Source organism: Corythoichthys intestinalis, chromosome 1, assembly GCF_030265065.1.
Source record: "Corythoichthys intestinalis isolate RoL2023-P3 chromosome 1, ASM3026506v1, whole genome shotgun sequence".
NCBI classification, from domain to species: Eukaryota; Metazoa; Chordata; class Actinopteri; order Syngnathiformes; family Syngnathidae; genus Corythoichthys; species Corythoichthys intestinalis.
Window position 1 is genome coordinate 61,165,138 of NC_080395.1, and position 20,586 is coordinate 61,185,723.

General features: G+C 39.7%; 1 protein-coding gene across 2 annotated transcripts in view; it reads right to left on the reverse strand.

The window, feature by feature from the left end:
* The window catches only part of itga11a (integrin, alpha 11a), a 106,607-nt gene that overhangs the window by 66,428 nt on the left and 19,593 nt on the right, over positions 1 to 20,586 (reverse strand). The window contains exons 1-2 of one of the 2 annotated variants that reach the window (XM_057849464.1): positions 14,862 to 15,000; positions 3,225 to 3,339 (exon numbers count right to left, since the gene is read on the reverse strand). In XM_057849464.1, coding sequence (XP_057705447.1) covers positions 3,225 to 3,339; positions 14,862 to 14,934 — 188 coding nt within the window. In that variant the 5' untranslated portion in view covers positions 14,935 to 15,000. Of the gene's footprint in view, positions 1 to 3,224; positions 3,340 to 14,861; positions 15,001 to 20,586 lie in introns of those variants that run through there. The other variant, XM_057849473.1, reaches the window with a different exon arrangement.

A 20,586-nucleotide genomic window follows, 5' to 3' on the forward strand; every position in this document is an offset into this window, starting at 1 on the left:
TCCATCAGCATGGGCATTGAAGATTAGACGTGGCTTGGTCTTTCGGCATGAAAATGATCCCAAACACACAGCCAGGGCAACAAAGGAGTGGCTTCGTAAGAAGCATTTTAAGGTCCTGGAGTGGCCTAGCCAGTCTCCAGATCTCAACTCCATAGAAAATCTGTGGAGGGAGTTGAGAGTCCGTGTTACCCAACGACAGCCCCAAAACATCACTGCTCTAGAGGAGATCTGCATGGAGGAATGGGCCAAAATACCAGCAACAGTGTGTGAAAAGCTTGTGAAGAGTTACAGAAAACGTTTGGCCTCCGTTATTGCCAACAAAGGGTACATAACAAAGTATTGAGATGAACTTTTGGTATTGACCAAATACTTATTTTCCACCATGATTTGCAAATAAATTCTTTAAAAATCAAACAATGTGATTTTCTGTTTTATTTTTTCCACATTCTGTCTCTCACGGTTGAGGTTTACCCATGTTGACAATTTCAGGCCTCTCTAATATTTTCAAGTGGGAGAACTTGCACAATTAGTGGTTGACTAAATACTTATTTGCCCCACTGTATATACTAGATTAGTCGACTAATTGGGAGAAAATTAGTCGTTTTTGGCACGGTGGCTGAGTGGTTAGCACGTCTGCCTCACAGTTCTAAGATCAAGGGTTCAATCCCGGGCTTCGGCCTTCCTGTGTGGAGTTTGCATGTTCTCCCCGTGCCTGCGTGGGTTTCCTCCGGGAACTCCGGTTTCCTCCCACATCCCAAAAACATGCTTGGTAGGCTGATTGAACACTCTAAATTGTCCGTAGGTATGAGTGTGTGCGTGAATGGTTGTATGTCTCCTTGTGCCCTGCAATTGGCTGGCAACCAGTTCAGGGTGTCCCCTGCCTACTGCCCCGAGTTAGCTGGGATAGGCTCCAGCACCTCCGCGACCCTCGTGAGGAAAAGCGGCATGGAAAATGAATGAATGAATGAATGAATGAATGGATAGTTTTTTTGAGAAGGGGTAATTAGGGATACTTAAAAGGTTAATTCTTACTTGCGCCGAAATTCGGGTTACGTCACTAGTTCATAACCCGGGGACTACCTATAGAATAACTATTGTTAAAGTTTAATGTATTCTTAATATTACTACTTGTGATTGTTGTACTATACTGCTAAGATATGTACTTTGATGACAATTTGCAACTTTGTTTGAGAAATACTAGTATCACTATAAATGTGTAATTTACTCTGAGCGCGGATTCGAAATTGGCTTCTTATTTTTGTGTGTGTGATTTTTTTCATGGGAGGATAAGCGGTTACGAAGAAGGATTGAATGAATAGTTAATAAACGTGAGGTTGAGGAGGATCCCCCTGAATCTCAATAACTAATCTTGCTGAGACAATTTGGGCAATTATTTAGCTCTAACGTGTGGGAACTTTTTGGTGATGGCTCCTTTCTTTGCCTGCATCAACGAACAGACAGTTTTGCAGCACACACAGAAAAGGTGTTTGGGATGAAAGAACATGGGTAGCCCACAAGAACCCTTGCCTCAGGCTACAAACAAATGTTCATCATGATCAATTAATTAAAATTCCTATACACAATTCAGGGTGTACCCAGCCTGCTGCCCATAGTTAGCTGGAATAGGCTTCAGCACCTCCATGACCCTCGTGAGGATAAGTGGCATGAAAAATGAATGAATCCTATAAACAATCTTGTGCAACATTACCAAAACACCAAAACAAACAAAACCACACTGCTCCTCCTGAATCCGAGATTCGACTTCCCGACGGACCCTCCTCTCCAGCACCCCTGAATAGACTTTACCGGGGAGGCTGAGGAGTGTGATCCCTCTATAATTGGAACACACCCTCCGGTCCCCCTTCTTAAAAAGGGGAACCACCACCCCGGCCTGCCAATCCAGAGGCACTGTCGCCGAAGTCCATGCGATGTTGTAGAGGCGTGTCAGCCACGACAGCCCTACAACATCCAGAGCCTTTAGGAACTCCGGGCGAATCTCATCTACCCCCGGGGCCTTGCCACCGAGGAGCTTTCCAACCGCCTCAGTGACTTCAACCCGAGAGATAGAAGAGCCCACCTCGGACTCCCCAAAGGAAGGCATGTCGGTGGAATTGAGGAGGGCTTCGAAGTATTCTCCCCACTGACTCACGGCGTCCCGAGTCGAGTTCAGCAGTATACCCTCTTCACTATACACAGTGTTAATGGTGCACTGCTTTCCTCTCCTCAGATGCCGGATGGTGGACCAGAATTTCCTCGAAGCCGTCTGGAAGTCGTTTTCCATGGCCTCGCCGAACTCCTCCCATGTCCGAGTTTTTGCCTCGGCAACCGCCGAAGCTGCAGTCCGCTTCGCCAGCCGGTACCTGTCAGCTGCATCCGGAGTCCCACAGGGCAAAAAGGCCCGATAGGCCTCCTTCTTCAGCTTGACTGCATCCCTTTTTGCTGGTGTCCACCAGCGGGTTCGGGGATTGCCGCCACGACAGGCATCAACTACCTCATGGCCACAGCTCCGATCGGCCACCTCAACAATGGAGGTGCAGAACATGGCCCACTCGGACTCTATGTCTCCCACCTCCCCCGGGACAAGGGAGAAGTTCTGCCGGAGTTGGGTGTTGAAACTCTTTCTGACAGCGGATTTTGCCAGACGTTCCCAGCAGACCCTCACAATACGTTTGGGCCTGCCAGGTCTGGCCAGCATCTTCCCCCGCCACCGGAGCCAACACACCACCAGGTGGTGATCAGTTGTCAGCTCCGCCCCTCTCTTCACCCGAGTGTCCAAAACATGCGGCCACAAGTCCGATGACACGATTACAAAGTCAATCATCGAACTGCGGCCTAGGGTGTCCTGGTGCCAAGTGCACATATGGACACCCTTATGTTTGAACATGGTGTTCGTTATGGACAAACCGTGACGAGCACAGAAGTCCAATAACAGAACACCACTCGGGTTCTGATCGGGGGGGGGGGGGGGGGCGTTTCTCCCAATCACGCCCCTCCAGGTCTCACTGTCATTGCCCACATAAGCGTTGAAGTCCCCCAGGAGAACGATGGAGTCCCCAGAGGGGGCGCTCTCCAGCACACCCTCCAAGGACTCCAAAAAGGGTTGGTACCCTGAGCTGCTGTTCGGTGCATAAGCGCAAACAACAGTCAGAATCAGAATCTTACAGGTTAATTGTTTATTTATTTTTTTATTTTTTTATTTTTTTTTCAAAGGAAGAGTAGCTTACCATTTTTCTCCTCCCGACGCCACATGTTGCTGAACAGTGTACCCAAACTGGGCTTGCTTTGGGCCTTTGATGATCCGGTGGTTTGTTGTGTCAATATTAAAACAGTCACAGCATCCTAAAAACAAGAAAGAATAAAATGCCTTACTTTCTGTAACCAAACACAAACCAATGAATCCATACGCAAAGTTATTCAGCTGTAATCAAGATTGTTAGGCGACCTCTTTATAGATTAACATTCAGACTCTTTAATGTTTAATGACCTCAGTTTCCAAAGTGGTTGTACAGTTTTTATTTTCTCCCACATTCTCAGTGTGTCTGTCTGTCTGTCTGAATTCACATTGCAGAAGAACTTCTAACATGCTACACTGGTCTTAAAGTTTGCATTTCAGGAATGTGTATTCACGGCCACATCTTTACGTGAGACGGCAACATGTCAAATAGGACCTTACTTGAGATCAGTTTGCCCAGTAAAGGATTCACTTTGTTTCTTTTGCTATTTTTTTGTTTTTTGTGCCACTTTGCAGGATCTCAATGATGGTGTAAATAGAATGACATAACTTCCATACAGCATACACTACAATTTACGGGGACTGTACGTATATCTATTAGACCCAGCAAATCAGCATGAGGCAGCGTCATAGTAAAGAGCCACCAAAGTTTGATTATTATTATTTATTCATTTTTTCCAACAATATTTTATCTAACATTATACGACATTTTACTAGGTTTTCTCAGTGCTCCCGACATTTGTGGCAGTAGAAGAAGAACAGAGAGGGAAGGTACTTGCATAATATCGGAATAGTGTGACGTCACACTGTGACCAATTTCAAAACGTTCTGTTTGTAGAATGATTTAAAATGCTAAAACGACATCCATCAAATTAAAACTACACCGATAACCTTCGTCAACAATCACTCCCATTATGACCGGTCTTATGCATGAAACAGTAGAATGGAAAGTTACTTTCGTGCCTCTGAGTATTAACATATTTTGTTAACGTTATCTTGAACCAGGAATTGACCAATAATAGCCAAACTAAGAACTGAGCCTATGAAACTACACGGACGGAAGATAAATTTAATTCAGGGGCTGGTGTTTGACTGCTAATAACATTGCAAGTCACTCTAGGATTAATTAATGTTTTCATTAGTATTATTTTAAATTAGATAATATCTTCCAAGAATATTAAAAAATACAGCAGGTAGATCTATGTCACAGAATGGTTTGTTGCAAATATTTGAGGATTTATCTTGAAAAACAGCTTGAAAATGAAATTTACTTACTTTTCTTACTTTGTTACACTCACAGGTGGGTAGAGTAACCAACAATTTTACTCAAGTTAGAGTAGCATAATTTCAAAATAATATTACTCACGTAAAAGTAAAAGTAGTTGTCTAAAAAATGTAGTCAAATACAAGTAAAAAAGTATTTGGTGAAAAGAGTACTCAAGTAATGAGTAACATTGTGAGTAGCTGCTTATATTGTTGTTGGATTTTTTTTTTTTTTTTAAACAATGGTATTTTTTTTTTCTGAGCACAAAGTTATCTATATGGACTGTTGTTAAAATGATACTGTAAAATAACCCATTACATAACCACATTAAGCCAAAGAAATACAAATAAATAAATAAATAAATAAATAAATAAAATCATTGAATTCTGATGAGAGAAAAAAAAATACATAAATGAAGTATTATTTGTCTAAAGAGTGTGAGTGGTCTCTGGTGGAGAAAATATTTCATTGTTTGAATAGTGAAGAGTGCCTTCATAATTACTAATTTGAAATTCTAAAGGGATCACATCTCCAGTTTCCAGTGGTCAATCGGTGCCAAATAAAAACTGGTAGGTAGAAAGGTTAAAATATGCGCTTTTGAGTCATGTTGAAGGCAGCGCTCTATATCAAATACTTAATTTTTATGGTGCTTTAAAGACACCACATGATTGAACAAGCTAGCATGAAGCTAGAACGGCAAGCATTCGTCTGAGTGGTATAATGGAGTCATGTGATTATTGTTGCGACGTCTCATTGGTGAAATCGGTAGAGCTAAACCAGACACGTCTCTACTCTTGGCATCGCTGGCAAAAAAAAAAAAAAAAAAAAAAATCAATCTAACATCTAGAGTAAAGAGAAAAAATGTAACAACGCTTGTGTAGCCCAAAGTAGCAGAGTAAGAGTAGCGTTTTTTTTTTTTTTTTTCTTCACAAATCTACTCAAGTAAAAGTAAAAAGTATAGCATAGTAAAACTACTCTTAGAAGTATATTTTTCATAAAAAGTTACTCAAGTAAATGTAACGGAGTGCATATAACGCGTTACTACCCACCTCTGGTTACACTACCTAACTTTCTATGAAACAAAACCTGAATGGCAAGAACAAAATACATTGAGTACAGTAGCTAAATGAATATAACAGAATAGACACATATGTTTGCATTGCTGTAATGTCAAGTTTTTGGATAAATGTTGACGTACGAAATATGAGGTAACACTGAAGAGTTCTCAAAAAGTCTGTTGCATTAAAAGAAAGGCGAAATAAACTTGATGACTTGGTGTCACTACGTCATTGTAACAAATCAGCAATGGACAGGCGTTAAAGCCGACATAAATGACAGTACAAGAATGAAAAATGAGCTGGTATATTATGTGCTTACTGGTAATGTGACAACATGTTCACTCAATAATCTCCACACTACCCAACAATGCTCTTTGGCGTAGTGTTTGTGGTATGCTCAAGTTCCAGTAAGAAATGATTCAAAAACACTTTTACAGTAGATGCGTAATGCAAAATAACAAAACTCAACCTTGGAAAAATCATAGAAACCTCAAAATCATTTGGGTTTCTGCTGAGTTGATTGCAGAGCAGACAAACATTTTTTCTCCATCGTCCGCCAACTGTCACTCGCATAAATTGACAGCTTTGCTGGTGGTAGAATAGAGCAGCAAGCCTGTTTTTCATCAAATCCTCATAGACAGTAGTATGTTTTTAAAATGCATTTGCATTTTGGGAAAGTGCACTTTTTGAAGATTTTCTTTTTATTGGTCTGCGAAGGACTGAAAAATAACGTGCTGCTTTCAGTCAAACTCTCAACACACATCTGTCATTAACACTTGGCAGTCTTGATAAGATCTCAAGGATGCTACAAAGTTTTCCCGTTTAACCAAATCACCATACACTGGACACTATTAAATTGATCACGTTCTAACCCTTGTCACTCTTTTGTGGTTGGTTGTGTCGAGAAAACAAACACTCCTCATAGCTGGTTTGACAGCAACAAACTCTCCCTTGTTGCATCTCAGCAGTTCTTGTCCACACACTGTGAGGCTTATTCAATCACTCACCCACATGTTAAACATCTTCTCAGATCTTTTTCCCAATGTGAGGACCCAAGGTCAAATCAAGTCAAGTGAGCCGTTTTTCCCTGCTAGGGGACTTTATGTTGAATGTAAATAAGGTGGAAGAACGAAAATGTGCAAGTCAAATTAGTAGAAAACAACAGACTTGAGCAGGAGGAACAGTTCGGATAAGGGTATTTTGTATTGATTAGTAGTATAGAGAGTTGATGTAATTTGCAGACTGTAAGCCACACCTGACTATAAACTGTACCTACCATTAGAAAAAAAAAGGCTCTAGGCTATAAACTGCAGAAGACATGCATCTCATTAGCCTATAAAATCGATTACAGTAATAAACCTCGTTGAACTATAAGCCGCAGGGATCCAAGTGGACAAAAAAAGTAGCAGTTTACATTCCAGAAATGACAGTCATAGTAATTGTAGACATATTTGTGTGTTTGTATTTTCATGCCAAAATTGCAGGGAACATTTTCTCTAAGGGTCAGTACTCTAGGGTGGGAATCATTAATGTGTCTATATCAAGGGAAGGGCGACAGTGTAGCGCCAGACTGCACCAGATTGCACTTCATAAAATTAAGATTCGTAAATGTGTGTTTGATAGAATATTCCTGAAATTGTAATACTGCAAGGAAATCCATTAAGTAAAAAAGCTATGACGGAGATGTATTCAACATTGCACCGCCTCCATGTTAAGGTGTAGAAATGGGCAAAGCTTTTACCATGACCCTTTTATAAACCTTGGATTGTTGCTATTAGATGTACCATATTTTCCGCACTATAAAGCGCACCTAGAAGCCTTCAATTTTCTCAAAAGCAGACAGTGTGCCTTATGATCTGATGCGCCTTATATATAGATCAATACTGGTTAATCACGGCATGACATTCCCTTTAGCGCAGCGCCATCTAGTCTAGATATATAACACAACCCCAACCACTTCTACTACTACTACTACTGCACCTTATAATGAGGTGCGTTCTATATATGGAAAGACTTTTAAAATAGGCCATTCATTGAAGGTGCACCTTATATTCCAATGCGTCTTATCGTGCGGAAAATACGATACCTGAAGTCTAAAATAGCAACAGAAGACTTTGTTTAGAATAAGCAGTGAAGATTTGGCACATTATAAATTAGAGCACCCTTCATCTGATGTGATGCTCATCTCTCAAATGCATATTCTATACAAATGGTGCATGATTTACAAGGGAATTGAAAAGGCTTTCCAAATGTATAAAATATGACGAGATAGACGAGAAGCAATGTTATAAAAGTGATGTGACGCGTTTACTGAACAAACGTGTGACCATTTTGCTTTGTGTTATGTTATATTTAAAGGTCCTGTAAAATCATTTTCACAAGGCCGAGGACAATTTAGAGCTGAATTGCTGAGTTTAAGCAATGACCTGTTTTTAACCTACCATATGTTTTGGACAATAAGTCGCGTTTTTTTTTTTTTTTTTCATAGTTTGGCTGGGCGTGCGATTTATACTCTGGAGCGACTTATTGTGAAATTATTAACACATTATTATATAATTTCAGATGTAATTTTAGTGTTTTGGAGTGACACTGATGGTTTGGTAAACTTGTTAGCATGTTCTTTATGCCATAGTTATCTGAATAAGTCTTAATAGCTATGTTATGTTAACATACTGGCCAAGTTCGCATTTCGTTGTTCATGCCTCATGTAACATTATCATACTGTACACTTATTCAGCATGTTGTTCTCTATTGTATTTTTATTTTGAATTGCCTTTCAAGATGACATATCTGTTCTATGTGTTGGATTTTATCAAGTAAATTTCTCCCAAAAATGCGACTTATATGTTTTTTTCTTCTTCGTTGGGCATTTTATGGCTGGTGCGACTTATACTCGGGTGCGACTTGTAGTCCGAAAAATACGGTACTCAGCTGACAGGATTTTTTGGGCGGGTATAAACAGGTTGTCTTTTGATGTCAGTAACATTTGTGGTCCCCCCCTTTGCACTTTGTAAGGATTGAGCGGTATAAATAGGTGTACGGCACAATTGTAACTTCCTCATTCAAAACTTGGCCATTCAGCTATTCCTACAAGTTGCAGCAACCCCACCCCTAAAAAAACATCTTACCTCAGTTGCATGTATTCTACGTTATTTGTGCTTTGTATATTAATACATAGCGAAACAGACAACTACCAGTTTCGCCGCTATATTGTGCAGCTGTGGCTGACATGGTATGGTCTACCACAATTTCGCCAATCTGAATTTCTAGTGTTACTTTTTGAGGTAGCAGCAAGGTGTATGTAAAAAACGTCAACAGAAACACAACCATGTAGTCAATTTCAAAGTCGTCTGAGTCAGGCAGTTCTCCTCAAGCAAGCGCTGGTATGTAGTGGCCAAGATAGAGATTCTTGTCCATATGTACATGTCACCAAAGCTTTGTTGGCATGGAAAATGAATTTGAGTGGACATAGGAAACAAGATAGACAAAATAGCATCTATTTTCCACCTTGTAACAAGTAGAGGTCGTTAATTGACAGTACTTGAGTAGGACGTGGTTTCAGCACAGTCAGCGAAAACGCCTACATCGCTTGAGACCTGACCGACCAGCCTTATTTTTCCCAATTTTCAAGCCTTATTATATACCGCTGGCCAAAAGTATTGGCACCCCTGCAATTCTGTCAGATAATGGTCAATTTCTCCTAGAAAATGATTGCAATTACAAATGCTTTGGTAGTAATATCTTCATTTATTTTGCTTACAATGAAAAAAACACAAAAGAGAATGAAATAAAAGATGGGAAAAAAATAAAATCATTATCATTTTACACAATACTCCAAAAATGGGCCGGACAAAAGTATTGGCACCCTCAGCCTAATTCTTGGTGGCACAACGATTAGACAAAATAACTGCGAACAACCGCTTCCGGTATCCATCAATGAGTTTCTTACAATGCTCTGCTGGAATTTTCGACCATTCTTCTTTGGCCATCTGCTCCAGGTCTCTAAGATTTGAAGGGCGCCATCTCCAAACTGCCATTTTTGGATCTCTCCACAGGTGTTCTATGGGATTCAGGTCTGGACTCATTGCTGGCCACTTTAGAAGTCTCCAATTATTTCCCTCAAACCATTTTCTAGTGCTTTTTGAAGCGTGTTTTGGGTCATTGTCCTGCTGGAAGACCCATAACCTCTAAGCGAGACCCAGCTTTCTCACACTGAGCCCTATATTACGCTGCAAAATTTGTTTGCAGTCTTCAGACTTCATAATGCCATGTACACGGTCAAGCAGTCCAGTGCCAGACGCAGCAAAGCAACTCCAAAACATCAGGGAACATCTGCCATGTTTGACTGTGGGGATCGTATTGTTTTCTTTGAAGGCCTCGTTTTTTTCCCTCTAAACTCTATGTTGATGTTTTTCCCCAAAAGCTCTATTTTTGTCTCATCTGACACATTCATTCAGAGGCTGAGAGATAGTACGGCTTGACACTGTTGTAACCTAGGACTGCAGGACAGCTTGAACTTGTTTGGATGTTAGTCGAGGTTCCATCAGCAGACTCTTTTGTTGAAATCTCTCATCAATTTTTCCTTTCTGTCCACATCTAGGGAGGTTAGCCACAGTGCCATGGGCTTTACACTTATTGATGACACTGCATACAGTCGACACAGGAACATTCAGGTCTTTGGAGATGGACTTGTAGCCTTGAGATTGCCCATGCTTCCTCACAATTTTGCTTCTCAAGTCCTCAGACAGTTCTTTGGTCCTCTTTCTTTTCTCCATGCTCAATGTGGTTCACACAAGGACACAGGACAGAGGGTGGGTCAACATTAGTCCATTTTAACTGGCTGCAAGTTTGATTTAGTCATTGCCAGCACCTGTTATGTGCCAGAAGTAAGTAACAGGTGCTGTTAATTACACAAATTCAAGAAGCATCACATGATTTTTTAAAGGGTGCCAGTAATTTTGTCCAGCCTGTTTTTGGAGTTTTATGTAAAATGATAATGATTTTTTTCCCCCTTTCTGTTTCGTGTTTTTTTAATTGCAAGCAAAATAAATGAAGATTTTACTACCAAAGCATTTGTAATTGCAGTCATTTTTTGGGAGAAATTGAGCATTATCTGACAGCATTGCAGGGGTGCCAATACTTTTGGCCAGCAGTGTATATAGGCCTATATATACAGTACTTAGAAATGTTTGTTACAAATTCAAATTTGACAGGCTTGTTAAGACAGTTTTTTTTTTACCCTGTCAAATAATTTATTGATTTGGCCGGATCACAATGAAATTTGGTATGTTCCAGGGATGTAAACTCATCGATCCTCGGAGCCCGATTTTTTTTTTTTTTTTTTTTGTCACATCATTGACTAATTAAATGTTTTAATTGTAGACTTAAAAATGCTACTCCTGCATTATTCGTGGACGGATCATGATTAAATTTGACAGGTACTGTATATTGTAGGGATATATAAGAAATGATCCTTAGAGCAGAGTTTAATTATTTTGTCTTAAGGTTGACTAATTACGTAATTAATTGCCTGTAGGTTCCAAGTTGGCAAGTAGAGGGCATGAGCACTCCTTGGCTTTCCATATCTCTGGGCTGATCAGAAGTTTAGGGAGTGAGCTGGGCGGTTGTAGTTCATTTTGAACTTGTTATCTAACTTCCTGTTTGTGTTGACCTTCTGTCCAAGGACAAATCACATATAGACCTTTCTTTGCTATTTTTACGGCAGTGGACATTTGGCTTTGATCTTTGGTGTTTAGACACGGCTAAGAAAATTTCCTAATAATAATTCATTTTCGTTTTCATTTACTGACCCACTGTCAAGTTTACAGAAACTGAAAACATCCAAGAAATTACTTTTGTGTCCCTGGTATGTGATTGATACCCCATAACGTGGCATGTTGGGTTGTGGGCTGTGGGCTATCTCTTTTTGAAAGTGTTTCATCATGGTCTAAAGAAGAAACCATTTGTTAAGTTAGATGAAGGTGAAGCTCACATTCTGAAACAATACATATATAACATTTGAGCAACTGCAGCTGTGTGACAATAAACATGTTTGAAAGAGGCAGAGCATATAATCCTGTTTAACATGATTGGGTGAAAGGGCTCCTGTCTCTGCTTTTCTCCATCTGAAAAGCTTTGCAGCTGTGCAACAGTTTTTAAGGTCCGCTACATCCGAACAGATGTTTTACACAATTTGCATTCCTTAGATAGAGAAGATTTAGGCATGTTAGAGTTATAAACAAACAGAAAACCAAACATCAACTTCCCTGGTTATTTTGTAAGTGTTGGGCCACTTCAGTCTCTGGCAACTACATGATTAACAGCTACTGAGTCAATGGACCATTGATGTTCGTCAGTCAAGTCGGTCATGGCTGTCACGCAGCACAAATCTAGGTGCTTAAATTTCAGAAAATCAAACTCTACTACAATAAATAGACATATTGTCTCACAGGCACCACTCTGATCTCTTCTTGTAAATATTGACTCATTCTTCACGCGCTCATTTCCTGTTGTATGAACTCTTCTCAGTGTTTGATCGGCCTGCCAGATTGAAGTTATGTTTATCGGGAAACAATACTTGCGCAACAGAAAACATGAAACCGTGGTAAACTTGCGTGTGAAAAACTGCGCTTTAAAGGTTTCGTGTTGATTCAGTCACTTTGGTCATAACCACTCATGAGAAACACTTTTTTTCTTTAGTTAAAGTGACCGGAGGTCCAGCAAGTACTTCAGGCACAGATGCAGGAATTTCCACAGGAACAAAAATGTCCTACCATGAACTGAGTGAAAACTTAGACATGGACAGGAAAAAGTAAGCACAAGTAAAAATATGGGAAGGGTTGAGGATTCCAATTTCCATTTCAAGTAGCTAAAGTGGCAGCGCAATTTAATATTCCAAGAAATGTCAGCATGTGTTAAATGCAAGGTCAGGGTCTCGCTAGATTTCCTGTGTACCTGCTTCCATGCCCAAACAAATAACTCTAAAGCCGGTACTGCCTGTGTGATTCACGTAAGTCCAACGCCGCATTTGGCCAAAACTCAAGCTGTCGGAACACTACCTCTGACATACTCATGCAAAGCTGGAGATCACGTTGTTGCCACTTAGATCAGACATGCATGATTGTGTTGCGTAATTATGGCTGAACATTGAGCATATGGTTCACAGCTTTTTTGTATTGTTTACTGGATGTTTACTTCCTCTTCTGGGTTGTTTACGTGGGTGAGCCTTCTTCTGACATCAGGCTAAAATATAATGAGATGATTCGCTATGTTAACTAAATACCCAAATCTACATTGTGCAGAGTTTTCCATTGATGCGCTGGGATTTCTATTTCAATGGTTTTCTCTGGAAAAAAAAAAAAAAAAACAGTGGACAATACTGTGTATTAAACATTTTGGCAACCTATGTTACTATTTATCTACGCCAACGTAAATACTGTGAGAAATGGCGTATCTGAAACCAGATGTTCCTGACACACAACAGCCAACTGTGCTCTGCTTAACAGGCTATTAACCCTGTGAACCAGCAAAAGACTCTCTAGCCAGTTCACCCTTGTTTTTACTGTGTATAACAACACCTCCTCGAACCCAAATGAAAGATGAGGTCAAAGAAAAATTGCCATTTCCACTGTCACAACAAAAGGAACATGAAAGTCATTAATTCATCCCACAGAAGTTAGTTATGGTTAGGCATTGCGCTCCAAAAACAATTGTCACGTAGGATTATAGAGGCTTCTTCTAATCACTACACAACAGTCAATAAAAGACTAAATTTGACAAAACATTTCACACTAAGGTGTCAATTGATATAATTTTGAAATTATTTTCATCTTTATACATTTGATAATAAAACAAACAATGAAATGTATGTCTTATTAGATTTACGATTTACAGTTTAGATTAAAATGAAATCGCGCATCAGAACTGTGGCTAACAGATTAGCCTTTATTTTCTCTCAACCAAACTTTTTGAAAAGTGTGTGGTGGAGTAAAGTTCAGGGCCATTGTCACAATTAAGCGCTATATTTGCCACTAAACATTGTGGTTAATGGAGTGAGCAAATAGGAAAAGAACACCTAGCAGACTAGCTAAGAAGGATGAGAAGAAAATTGAAAATATAGAGCCGAGGTGGCCTAAAGTCATGGGACAAAGGTCAATGACTCTCTGAGTCATCTGAGCCTGAGAACTTGTCTTTTTCACAGATGATATTGTATGTTCTCTCTCCATCAGACCCTGGACCCCAGAACACACAAACATTGTATTTAAAGACGAAATCTTCTCATTTGATGAATATATCTGACAAAACAACCATCCTCCCACCACATCCAGCATCCTCTTCTTCTCCACATACTCCAGTAGGTCAGATCCCCCCCCGTGGCACAATTCCAATTCCTAGTCCACAGAAATTCCAAAATCATTCCAAATATTTGGAAGACAGACTTTCTTTTTCTATTCTACTCTTAAAACTTTGCACTGTTTACTAATGTTTTAAGTAAAGATACTCAGGTTCTAACCTACATTTGATCAACATTGAAATTGGAAGTGATTCTACAGTTAGTTCTGCAGTCAGAAAGTAGCAAGAATGTGTGGATAGAGACAGATAGTATATCAGCTGCGGTATGGGGTGAAAGTCTTGTGTTCTAAACTGAAAATATGTAGACGGCTTTCGCCATGTGATCAATATTATTTCACACAGACTGTCTCTTGCTGTGTCTAGATATGTTACTGCTACAGTGATTTCACTGGTAATTGACCACAGTGCTGGCTGAGAACCAGAAGCTACACTGTCACTGGAAACTTGACTGCGAGAAGAAGAGCATCAACTTTCTTTTTAAGGAGAGAAGTCTGCTTCCAATGAGACTCAAGGCACCTCTGTCAAAGAGAAAAAGTCAATACACTCTGACTACTCTGAACTCTCCTCCCTTCTGCTACCATGAAACAGGGTCAAGTTGTCAGAAAGGGATGCTATTCATAAAGATAGCCATTTGGTTACAGGTGATGATGAATATTACACTACAAATTCTTATGTACACTGCTTGTGCTGTGTCTGAACACACAGATTTATAATTCCTTGAGAAGGAAAGGTAAGTTAGTTCAAGTTATTAAAAGTCTTTAAAGTTATTCATGTTACTGTGTCTTCATGACAACTTCACAAAAAAAAAAAAAAAAACAATGTCAATGTTCACATGTACTTTAGTGTGAATGGTACAATCAAAACAAAATCAAGAAACACTATAACATCACCATAATAAGTTATTAAACTAAGTTAAAATGACATACACATGGACATTAAGCCAAATTTCACTCACCTAAAAGCTGGCTGTAGATCCAGAGCATAAGTAAGTAGTAGTACTCCATATGATGGCCCGTGCATGCGTGCATGACTTCTGTGAGTGTGTGTGAGGTGGACAGAGGCAAAGAAACTTAGAGTAAAGCCCTGTTAAAAATCCCACTCTGATTGACTGCAACTCTTAGTTAAAGCGCTGCCTATGCCTTAAAGTAGGAGGGGTCTGCAGCTGAAGGAGGAGGAGGTCCACATCTGCAGACAACAGTCAGGAATAGTCATTCAGCATTTTCCCAAAATGACCCATGTGAAGGTATGGGAAATGACTTATTTGGAACATAATATGAATGAATATATAACCATTGAGTTGGCAAGTAAAACATATAAAGGTCTACGGAAAGTGTCAATTGCGGGTGGGTTTCTTTTCCTAAACCAGTGATTCCCAACCAGTGTGTGAATGAGATATCATCAAATTCCAAGACTGCTACTTAAGTTTCAGATTCTTAACATCTCACACCTGCTCTTTAAATAGTGACGAGCTGGAATGGAAATTTTTAAAATGAAATAAAACCATTGACGCTGCATTGCCACATTGAGAAAAAGCACCATGCATTACCACAAAAATGGCCACAGAATTAAACAAAAATAAATAAATAAATTAATTAATTAATAAATAACAAAGAAACATAAACAAAGGGAACAGACAATTATGGCAGGCCATTATACAAAAAACATGTCAGCATTGATAGCATCATTCTAAGTAGATAAAAGCATTGTTGAAAACCAAAATCCCTATACTATTCGTGAATATCCGATCATTCCTGCCACTGCAGAGACATAATTTCAAGCAAACATTTTGGGGACGCTGCAGTGAAAAAAAGCTAGCACTACATTGTTACGATAGAAGAGAATGTTAAAGCACAGCTGCTGATGATAGGATTAACCAATATTGATTTTACATAATGTTGCATTGATATTATTTTGTATCACACGGTGCCCCCTTATTCCGCCCCTGCTGAACACATTCCTAAAAAGGCCATGGAAAAAAAATTCTGCATACGACTGATCCCTGATACCAAAGAGGTTGAGGGCCATTGGTCTTGAAAATAGAGCACAGATTATAAACATCCGTACATTTCCAGGGTCAATTAACTTTGCAATGTTTTGAGTGAATCAGGTCATCAGCATCGCCACAGCATTCTCTTGTCACAAATGTTAAGTCTTCTTTCTGACTCAAGCTATTCAACATGTTCCAACCACAAGCTAATCAGAGTATTAACAGTGGAACACAAACGTGGGCTTTGTATGTTACCTCATCCCTTGCAGTTAGACCATCCAGTCTAACTACAGGCACATAATGATCCTTCTAAGGTACTAATGCATACTCTGTGTACATTAGTTTCCCTCAAAATACATTTGTGGTTAACTTAAATATCATCACATCTTAATGTACATCTTTTTCGCAAATGCCCTATGGAAAAAGACCACCTTATTGAACTGAATTAACCATGTTAATACATGGGAAACTAATTTCTATGGACACTCTTTAAGAATCATATACGCCATTAATACCAGTGGCAGGTGGTGCATTCTGGAGTTGGGGTTTCACTCAGTGACCCCAATTTCAATCATTTGGACGGTCAACAGAGGTTGAAGTGGGTATGTGTGGAGATGTCCACATGTTGTTGAGTGAATGTAGTTTTTGGACACTAAGGTACGTCAAGATTTTTCCAAAGAATACGTTCATATAGTTTGAAATAGTGACTGGCCAAAACGCTTATTTGCACAATTCAGGGTAACCAGAAGCCAAAACTCAGGGAAACCAGAAGCACAGTTCCTATTGCGACCAAACTAGTTCAAATGTTTATTTTGTCTTGCATTACAGCAATATAAATTTCTGTACTACAATATGGCAGTACACACTATGTACTGTATAAAGACCTAAGTGCTTCATACTCAACAGATGCTTATGTGTTACAGAAAATCTCCCTCGTCTGTAGCTACTTGTTGTTTTGGACATGATACAGTGGTACCTCTACATACGAGGTTAATTCGTTCCAGGACCTTGTTTGTAAGTCGAAATGGTTGCATTTTGAGGAGGATATTCCCATAAGAATACATAATGATTCTATTAATTCGTTCCGCAGCCCGAAAACCTACACTAATCCTAAATACTGCTCGTACTATTACAAATGGCAATTACACATGGCAAAACAAATAAATTATAAATAAAAATAGGAATAATTATATGGTAATAATAATTCCAGTAATAATGTAATGAATTGGGTTCAAATGTGGCGGACGTGTTTTGTGTGCTGTACCTGAACACACTGTGTGGTTGATGTCACAAAGTAGCTGAGATTTTACTTTCTCTTTTAACACTCGGTTGTTGCTGGTGTCAACTGCGGCAGACAGTAGGCGTGTTGTGTTGCACACGTTCTGAAATATTAAAAACCTGACGAAGCTGGCGATCTCTTTGGCGATGGTATCACATTAATAATTTCCCTGTGGGTCCTGGTTTTTGTTCCTATCAATCGAGCACAGTCAGTTTAACCAATGTTCACCAATGTAACCAAAGTTTCTGTTAAAACAAACAGAAACTTTTTCCTTTTCTTTTTCCTCCTTTAAATGTTTGAATGAGTATTTTGGTTTAACAATTTTATAGGCAGGCCCAGTCTTCGGAATTGAGAAGTACTTATTTTGGGAATGGTTCTGAAGGTCTCTGCTTTATAATGCTTTTTCTGTGCTGTTAAATTGTCAGATTAAATGGTTTCATCTTCCATTAATATATAGGATCGACTGGATCCTTTCTGGTAATACCATAGACTGTGTTTAGTTTAGTTTGTGTGTGTTGTTTGTAGGGTTAGATTGCTCACACATTCACAAATAATATGATTGACATTATTGCTTGTTTATTTAATGCACCTATTGGTTCTCATCTGATCTTTGTTACTGTCTTGATTAAATTATGAGACAGGAAAAACATATACGCACACATGTATATAGATGTTTTCTTATTTATTATTTTTTTTCTTTTCTTGTTCCCGTTGTGTTTCTGAGATAATGGCGGTGGAGGCATGTTTGAACCTCGGGAATATGGTCACTGGCTCGGGGTGGGGGTGGAGTAAAGGGAGCGCGTATAGTAAGCAAGTTTGGCTGTAGTTTATTGTTGGGTTTAAGGGGTAGCTCGCGCTTCAGTTTTGAAGAAGCTTCGGCAAAGTGGGTTTGGTGTGTAGTGTTAGATTTTCCTCCATTAAATTTTAGTTGTGTGTTTTCAGTACCTCGTCATTTGTGTGTATATTTTTTAGTGGTCTCCTTAAACTCCGTTATGGACTATCCCTCACATGATGTGCTCACTGTGATTAACTTCTTAATTTTTTGTTTCTTCCTTGATATAATATGAGTAATCAGGGTGTTACTCGTCCGGTGGGGGGAAGCGGCCTCAATTTTTTAACCTGGAACTGTAGAGGTATTAACAACCCAGTTAAGCGTAGTAAGGTATTGCATCACATCCACCAATTAAATGCCCATGTAGTGTTCCAGCAAGAAACCCATCTCATATCAAACCAACACATAGTGCTTAAAACCAGATGGGTAAATCATGTATTCCATTCTTCATTTTCAGGCAAGGCCAGAGGTGTGGCGATCTTGATTCATAAATCTGTAAGTTTCACATGCACGAAGGTAATGGCAGACCCCAATGGCAGGTGTATTATAGTTAAAGGCAGACTGCTAGACACTAAAGTGCTGCTTGTGAATATTTATGCTCCAAATTGGGATAGTGGGGAGTTCTTTAAATCTTTTTTCTCTGCTCTACCAGGCCTTGACTGACACTTGCTAATTTTGGGGGGTGACTTTAACTGTTGGCTTGATCCGGTATTGGACAGATCCTCTACGAAGCCCTCTACTGCATCATCAGCAGCACAAACCTTGAAAGCTTTCATGTCAGATCTTGGACTATCGGACTCTTGGAGGTTTTCTAATCCCTCTGGGCGTGCTTACTCCCACTTTTCACCAGTTCACCATACTTACACGCGCATTGATTATTTCCTAGTGGATGATAAGCTTCAGCACACAGTTACGTCCAGCTCCTATCACCCCATTATTATATCTGATCATTCTCCTCTGGTTATGGGAATAGCATTTCAACATGCCAACACCCGAAGACCACCTTGGAGGCTTCACACCCAGTTACTTAGCGATGATGATTTCATAAACTTTCTCGGAGATCAAGTTGACCTCTTTGTGAGCACCAACACGACTCCAGATATTTCTGCATCGATCTTAAGGGAGGCCTTCAAAGTTTTTATTAGGGGAGGGATCATTTCATATGTTGCACACAAGAACAAGTTGAGAAGGCAGCGCTTGTCAATCCTTATGCACAGTATTGGACAACTGGACAGTCTGTATGGCATTTCACCTTCACCCAGTGTCTATAAAGAAGTTCATTCAGTTCATTCCTCATCAATTTGCGCACGGCATGGTCTTATTCAATGCAAAATTATTCATAGAGCACACTGGACAAAGGATAGGTTGTCCAAAATCTATAAGGATGTTGCCCCTACATGTGCACGATGTAACCGTTCACCAGCTAATCATACCCACATGTTTTGGTCTTGCCCATCTTTATATAACTTTTGGTTGGATGTATTTAAGACAGTTTCAGAAATATGTAGCAGACCAATAAGTCCAGACCCCACCATAGCGCTGTTTAGAACATCCTCATCTGTGTTAGAGTTATCAAAGATGGATCAGGATAGAATTGCCTTCGTTACACTTTTGGCAAGGCGACTAATACTGCTTGCGTGGAAATCTCCCATCTCACTGTCCCACACACTATGGATAAAGTCAATCTTAAATTGTGTCCACTTAGAGATGATCCGGTGTAGCCTTGGGGGCTGCAGTGCGGTGGACCCCTTTCCTGACGTATGCTAGGGCCTTGAATTTCCCTCAGATTCCGGATTACCGATATTTCCTTGTTTGTTTGTTTGTTTGGTTTCTTTCCCGTTAGTGATACGGTATGGGGCCGCCCCTCCTACTGTACCTAAACTTCATATATACATTGTTGTCTGTTGATTTTTGGGGAGCGCTGTGAGGGGCTATCAGGTGCTGTTGAACTGCAGAGACATTGCCCTATTACATAGTATTTTTATAAATGACGAGGTGCTGTTTGTGTGTGTACGTTTTTTTTTTTTTGGTTCTGCATGTATGCTTTCACGTCAAGGTCACATAGTGTGTAAATTAGATTTCATTGCTGAGTGTATGTCAATCTAACTTGTGACTGTAAAACAAAAAGAATGATTACAAAAACAAGCAGCACCCGACAGCAATCAACTGATTACACTTGTGAGATGACAGATTGGTGAAAAGGTATTGTCTTGTTTTGTTGGAATGAAATCCACCACCCACTGCGACCCTATGTGGAATGGTTTGAACACCCCTGTTGTGTTTAGTTTTACTTTTCAGATGCATTTGTTTTCTTAAGTAGAATTATTTTGCTTAAAGCATGCAATTTAGGAAGTTTTGTTTGAAGTCTAAAGTTTTGTTTGAATCGTTTTTGACAAATCTAACTCACTCCCACTAGATTTCAATTGTGTCTATATAAGCAAAACTCTGGGAGGATCAGATTCATATCAAGTCAAGGGCTTCTGTGAAAAAAATGAGATAACACACAATGGTGGCTGCTCAGCAAGCACACTGCTGTGAGGGGAGGAGAGGGATGAAACAGCGAGTGAGCGTCGCTGCTCTTA